This window comes from Chiloscyllium plagiosum, chromosome 50 (genome assembly GCF_004010195.1).
Source record: "Chiloscyllium plagiosum isolate BGI_BamShark_2017 chromosome 50, ASM401019v2, whole genome shotgun sequence".
Taxonomy (NCBI): domain Eukaryota; kingdom Metazoa; phylum Chordata; class Chondrichthyes; order Orectolobiformes; family Hemiscylliidae; genus Chiloscyllium; species Chiloscyllium plagiosum.
In genome coordinates this window covers 6,631,323-6,638,855 of record NC_057759.1, presented here as the reverse complement: position 1 = coordinate 6,638,855, position 7,533 = coordinate 6,631,323, and the positions used below count along the sequence as shown (strand labels likewise).

General features: G+C 42.4%; 1 protein-coding gene across 3 annotated transcripts in view; it reads left to right on the top strand.

Annotated features, from left to right (window-relative positions):
- The first annotated feature begins 2,163 nt into the window (after nt 1-2,163).
- The window catches only part of LOC122544572 (late histone H2A.L3-like), a 16,751-nt gene continuing 11,381 nt past the window's right edge, over nt 2,164-7,533 (top strand). For 2 of the 3 annotated variants that reach the window (XM_043683889.1, XM_043683890.1), the window contains exon 1: nt 2,164-2,567. In XM_043683889.1, the coding sequence (XP_043539824.1) occupies nt 2,179-2,567 (389 nt within the window). In that variant the 5' untranslated portion in view covers nt 2,164-2,178. The remainder of the gene's footprint in view (nt 2,568-7,533) is intronic. The other variant, XM_043683888.1, reaches the window with a different exon arrangement.

Sequence of the window (7,533 nt, the reverse complement as noted above, 5' to 3'; positions counted from 1 at the left end):
GAGATACTTTCATCTAGACGAGGAGAGATTGAGGTTCACAACGAAGAGATATTAGAAATACTGCAGAGTGTTAAAATAGACAAGTCCCCTGGGCCGGATGGGATCTATCCTAGCATCCTCTGGGAAGCAAGGGAAGATCCTCTGGGAAGCAAGGGAAGAGATTGCCGAGCCTTTGGCATTGATCTACAAATCATCATTGTCGACAGGAATAGTGCCTGAGGACTGGAGGATAGCAAATGTGGTTCCCTTGTTCGTCATTTTAATAAATGACCTGGATGAGGGCTTAGAAGGGTGGGTTAGTAAATTTGTGGATGACACTAAGGTCGGTGGAGTTGTGGATAGTGATGAAGGATGTAGTAGGTTGCAGAGAGACAGATAGGATGCAGAGCTGGGCTGAGAGGTGGCAAATGGAGTTTAATGTGGACAAGTGTGAGGTGATACACTTTGGACGGAGTAATTGGAATGCAAAGTACTGGCTAATTCTTGGGAGTGCAGATGAGCAGAGAGATCGTGGTGTCCATGTACACAGATCCCTGAAAGTTGCCACCCAGATTGACAGGGTTGGTAAGAAGGAATACAGTGTTTTGACCATTATTAATAGAGGGATTGATTTCTGGAGCCAGGAGGTTATGCTGCTGCTGTACAAAGCTCTGGTATGGCCACACTTGGAGTATTGTGTACAGTTCTGGTCACCGCATTATAAGAAGAATGTGGAAGCTTTGGAAAGGGTGCAGAGGAGATTTACTAGGATGTTGCCTGGTGTGGAAGGAATGTCTTACGAGGAAAAGCTGAGGGCCTTGAGACTGTTCTCATTAGAGAGAAGAAGGTTGAGAGGTGACTTAATAGAGACATTCAAGATAATCAGAGGGTTAGATAGGGTGGATAGGGAGAGCCTTTTTCCAAGTATGGGGATGGCAAACACGAGGGGACGCAACTTTAAAGTGAGGGGAGATAGGTATAAGACAGATGTCAGAGGTAGTTTCTTTATTCAGAGAGTCGTCAGGGTATGGAATGCTTTGCCTGCAACGGTAGTAGATTCGCCAAGTTTAAGTGCATTTAAGTCGTCATTGGACAGGCATATGGACGTACATGGAATAGTGTAGGTGGGATGGGCTTCAGATTGGTCTGACAGGGCGGCGCAACATCGAGGGCCGAAGGGTCTGTACTGCGCTGTAATGTTCTATGTTTGTATGTTATGAATGTTATATAAAGCAATGAGTGATAGCTGACCCGGTCCGCGCCTTATTCTCTGTTGTATGTATTCTCATGTATATCCTGTGGTCCCAGCCTGGTGAGAGAGATCATGTGAAACGCCACTGAGTCATTTTTCAGCTGCTTGTATGTGTCCGTGTTACTCTTTGTTATTCGATCAGTTCAGGAGTTACATGCCCCGATGGGGCACGAACCTTGAGTCTCACCCCTGGAAAACAAAGTGCCCCCAGTACCAGCCGGCAAGCAAAGTAAACAGTTTCCCTCGCAGTGCGGTTTAACTTTGTTTATTTTACATTTCTAAATTTCTGCACGGGTATTGTCCGGATGCAAAATACACCGAAATAAAACAGCTGCAGAAGTGGCGGAGTAAATGTGGAGTTTTTTTTTATCGATCTATGATCGTGTGCAAAAGGGAGGGTAACTTTAAAATATTCTCGAACGATCGTGTTCACTATTAATGCACTAACTCGGGAGAATGTAATCATGTTTTATCAGTTTATCGGGGTGCTGTTGAAATGTGAAAGAAATGATTAGTTGCAGAGTGCAGGGTTTGGCGCCTTTTTTGTTTCCGCTTGTGTTTAATGGTCAGAAGATTCCATTCAGGATCAAAAATGGGCAGGTTCCACGAGGCGAGGAAAAGGGTTTTAACGTAGAAGTAAATTAGATCGAGTATTCGTGCATTCTTCTGTGTTTAAACTCTCTCCTTTTCGGTACATATTGGCGGGCTTTTCAAATTGTAAAAAAACGGTTGATGATTTGGCGCTGGGACTTTCCGCCCTCCTCCCCGGGCCCTCTCCGGATTGGGGAATGAGGCAGATATCTGATTGGGAATTGGAACATTAGGAGGGGCTGAACAATGGGACCAATCAGAAACGGCCGCCCCCACCATTCCTCCCGATGGTATAAGAGACCGCGATGTGGGCGGAGTGCAGCATTCTCTCTGAAAGTGTTTGAGAGATTGTGATCATGACTGGAAGAGGAGGAAAGGGCAGCGGGAAAGCTCGCTCCAAGGCGAAGTCTCGGTCGTCCCGGGCTGGCCTGCAGTTCCCGGTGGGCCGTGTTCACAGGCTCCTGAGAAAGGGTAACTATGCTGAGCGTGTGGGTGCCGGAGCGCCGGTCTATCTGGCTGCGGTGCTGGAGTATCTGACGGCTGAAATCCTGGAGCTGGCCGGCAACGCGGCCCGGGACAACAAGAAGACCCGCATCATCCCCAGGCACCTGCAGCTGGCCGTGCGCAACGACGAGGAGCTCAACAAGCTGCTGGGAGGGGTGACCATCGCTCAGGGCGGGGTGCTGCCTAATATCCAGGCCGTGCTGCTGCCCAAGAAAACCTCCGCTGCTGGATCTGCTAAAAAGTGAAGTGTTCTTTTATCTGACAACCCAAAGGCTCTTTTAAGAGCCACTCACAGCATCTGTGAAAGGAGCTGAACACTCCCGCCTGTCTGATTGAATTACCTTCATTTAATTGATATAGGTGTCAGTCCCTGCCTTATTCGATACTGTGCTGTTACTGTGTGTGTCATCTAATATGAAACCTTTCTTCATGGCTGGACACCGTTTCAGCCGTAGCACAAGGAGCGTGAAAAGTTTATCATGCAACATTGATACAACGCAATCTTAACAGTGCTCGGAGTACATTATTTTTATTGCTTGTAGATGTCTGTGGTCCCGTGTCTTTAATTATCGTCTTATAAATGAATCACTGACCCAGCACTGATTGGGGTGGAACATCATTGGTAACTTGCATTCAGTCTAATAAGCAACTGTCCACCTCCTCCTATCTCCTGCTGTTGTGCCAATTGAATATAAAATTGGCACGCTCAACCTGAATCCCATGTAATCTAACCTTGCTATTTAGTCTACCATGCAGAAACGTGTAAAAGGCTTCACCAAACTTCAAGTCAATAATGTTTACCAATGTGCCCTCAATCTTCTTGGATACTCCCTCAACAATCTCAATCAACTTTGGGAAATATAATTTCCTTCTACAAAACAATCCTGACAATTCATAATTATTCCTTGCCCTCTCCTACCACTCCTCCCCAAGCTGCACACTTGAATCCTATCTTTCAGAATCACCTCCAACAATGCACCCATCACACAGGTCAGACTCGCAGGTCTATACTTCCCAGGCTTCTCCTTACATCCCATCTTAAAATAATGGCAAAATATTACCCGATAACCGATCATCCAGCACATCACCATAGTTACAGATGATACAAATATTTCTGCAAGGGGCACCACAATATCCTCCTTAATTCACACAATGTCCTGGGATACACTAGATCAGGTCTCTGAGATTATCCAACTTTGTTTTCAAAGACCTCCAGCATTTCCTCTTCTGTACTGTGAACTCTTTTCAAAACATCAATATTCATTTTACTATGTTTGCCTGCTTCCCAGTACAAACTGATGTGAAATTTCATTTTCTGCCTCTCACATCTTCTGAAATTCAAACAGAACTGCAGAGGTGAACTGGATCTGCTGGTAACAAAATGGCCCATGTCTGCTCCCACAAAATGGCTGACAAATGTCTGCCCTTAGTACATTGTCATTAATGGCTGTGAGTAATCTATTTTGACCAGGGCAAATCAAGGTACTTCTGAAAACCTACTAACTTTCACACACAGGCATAAATGTTTTGGTTCCATGTATCTCTGCTGGAAGTCTTTGAAAACAGATCTAAGACTAACGAACCAGAACAGAAAGCATTCTTACAAATCTTATAGCAACTAGTTAAAACTAAATATCTTTGGTATTTTTAACACACATAATTAGGACAATGGGAAATATAAGAGGAAAATCAGAATTTCATAAAGAAAGCACATGAGATGCAATGAATATCAGAATTCAAACCGACTCACAGATAAAGCCAGCCTAAGAGGCCTGAAGCAATTAACTTTGGAATGTGAATGAGGAGGATGCATAGAAAGATGGCAAGGATGAGTGATTATAGTGTCTGTTCAATACCATGAGGTCATGGGAAGCTGAGGCCTGTTAAAGGAATGCCTGTCATTGATTCGGTGTCTTATAGGATTGAGTTTACGAAGTATGAGGGTGGATCAAAGTGATCAGGTTGTAAGCGATTGTTATCAGCAAATTTATAAAATACTGCTTTACGTTATAAATTCAGAGTGTGTCATGATCTCCCTTTGAGGGCTGGTCTCTGGAGAGGATCCTTTGTCCCTGCTTTAACTGGGTTTTGCATGCATAAACCTCCACTTGCCTGAGTTCTGCCTGCCTACTGAGTTTGCATTCCCTTTCAGGGGAAAAGGCTCCAACAACAACAACTACCTCTTTGATCTTTAAGGTGCCCTACTCTCTTTCTCTCCCTCATTGTTAACTTGCTTTGAATGATCTTGTAGAATCTCATTGAATTATGCTTAACCTTATCTGCCAAGACTATCTGGTTCCCCCTCTTTGATTTCCTAATCTCCCTTTCAAGAATGCCCTTTCTATTTGCATAATGTTCAAGAGATGCTTTTCACCCCAGTTGTCTATGTCTAATTTATGATTTATTTGTACTTGCTAATAAAACATTGACTTTGCTGCTCCTCTGATGTTGTGCTTTTCCAGTTTCATTTTTATCAACTCTGACTGTCCTTACTAAAAACCTTACATTTATCCACATTGAGCTTTTGCTCAATGACTTCTCCTCAACACAGTCACAATGCATTTTCTTTCACAGCTCACCATCCGACCCAGTTTTATGTCATCTCTCAATCTGGAAATATTACATTTAGTTTCCTCTTCTAAATCATTGTGACTATATTGTGAAGAGTAGGATTCTAATCATGATTCTTGCCACGACTCCTAGTCATTGCCTGCCATCGAAAAAATGATCCATTTATCCCCTCTACGTGTTTTCTTTCAGTCAAGCAGTTTTTTAAATCCATCTCAACACCATGTTCATAATTTTGTTTTGTGAGATTTTGTCAAAAGAAACATCCAAATGATGCCATCTGCTTATCACCTCTACTCCAGCAGATTTGCCAAGCTGAGAACATAGAACATTATGACACAGGAACAGGCATTTCGAATCCATGCTGACTTTGTTTGGTCCCAATCTTTTTTTTCCTGCAGACACTCTGCAAGTATTTATTTCCTGCAGGCTGAGTGGCCTATAATTCCCAGATTATGTCTAACTTGCTTTTCAAATAGATTGGTCACATTAGCTAACTCACAATCTGTGGAAAATATTGCAATGTCTATGGAATTTTGGAACATGACCATTCTCTATTTCTGTGACCACTATGTTAAGTACTCTGGGATATGGATGACCAGGCCCTGCTATTTCTCAGCTTGAATCTTATCCATTGTCCCAACACAATTTTCCAAACAATACTGATTTGTTTCAGTTTTTCCCTCTCGCTGAACTCTGTGTTCCCCAAGATTCCTGGTGCATCATTTGTGTCGTTCTTTGTGATCAGCGAACAAGTTACATATTTGAATGGATAGCCATTTTTGCTCCCTAATATGGACTGCCTCTTTTTGATCGTAAGAGAGCTAGCTTTGTGGTCACCAACCCATGTTTTCTTCCATTTCCCCTTTACACATTTATCAGTACTTTAACAGTTAGTTTATTTTTCAAAACATCTGCAAGCTTACTCCAGTCCTCATTTTCTCTTTCTTAATCAATGTCCTTTATCTCATCGTTTGCTGAATTCTAAATTGTGGTGAAAGTGAGGACTGCAGGTGTTGGAGATCAAAGTCAAGATTAGAGTGGTGCTGGAAAAGCGCAGCAGGTCAGGCAGCATCCGAGGTGCAGGAAAATCGATGTTTCGGGCAAAAGCCTTTCATCAGGAATGAGACTGGGAGCCTCCAGGGTGGAGAGATAAATGGGAGTGGGGTGGGGCTGGGGAGAAGGTAGTTAAGAATTTAATAGATGGATGGACGTGGGGATGAAGGTGATGGGTCAGAGAGGAGGGTGGAGTGGATAGATGTGAAGGGAGATTGGCAGGTAGGACAGGTCATGAGGATGCTGCTGAGCTGGCAGGTTGGAACTGGTGTAAGGTGGGGGGAGGGGAAATGTGGAAACTGTTGAAGTCTACGAAGTTGACTCTAAACTTACTGTGAATCCTCTTGTAAAGATGCTACCTTGAAGAAGTTCTCCCCCTCTCTCTACAAAGATCTCAGTGAGTTTCTCTCTCACTGCAACTCCCAGGTCATCTCCTATGCCCTGAATTCTAAATTGTTCCCATGCTTTATGTTTGTCTGTTTATTTTCTTCCCAATTTGTATGCCTATTCTTGGGATGAAATATTATCTCATGAACCCTAAAGTTTTGTTAAGTTTACAAAAGTAATAATTTGTAAATTGTAAATCTTTCCAAACTCAGGGCAACCTCCATCAGAAAAGTTAAATGCAGTTGATGTAGGGAGACATCACCTTGATAGAGGGCAAGTTTCTCTCTAAGCCACACACCATAATCACTTGAAAATATATCCCATTTCCTTCACTTTCGCTCGATCAAGACCCTGGAATTCCCTGCTCATGGCATTGTGGGCACCGTGCCGCCTAACAGTTCTTCCTTCAACAGTTAGTGTTTTATTTTGGAAGCTGAATATTGAACTGTGTAATCATTCTATATTTGGAGCTGTACATATGTTGGTTAGTTTTCTTTCATCTGAGTAAATTGTTTCAGAATTTCGCAAACAGAAAAAGATTGGGAGGAGATCAGTGTTGCTTTGTAATCAGTCCTTGCTTTGTTTAAAAACAGAAGTATCATGATCATGACCTGAATGTTGTGTTGATCAGTTGATGTCTTTCTACTCAGAACTGATATTTCTTTTCTTCCTCCAGGCAAATGTTTGATGGACCAAGGTGATGTAATATTTCCTCAGTACAAAGCCAAGTATGACCATCTGCTTCTACCAAACAGCAGCTATGTTACAGTTGTCAGGCTGGTGAACATCCTTTCCACAGTCAGAGTGAATTGAGTCAGACACGCATTGAGCTCCATTTCCAGAAGTATGCATTCAATCCAAGAATCAGACACAACTGATGAAATATTTTAAAAAATTTCTCTTTATACTCAATGCTCAAAAGCTCAGTTCCAATAAATTCCATTATGCATAGCTAATTATCATTTGCAACATCAGAAGAGGGATAGACTGTATCCTCAGATGAAATATACATTCAGGAATTACATTAGTCCACATATAGTAAAGGCAATTTTAAAGTTACAATCAAGGTGAACAAACAAGTCATATTGTCATATTGTTACAACAGGAATAGATGAAGAAGATATTGAGTGCAGATGCAGAAGGAAATTTTGATATTTTCAGTAACTGAGAAAGTCAAAATTACATTTTTGATAAAT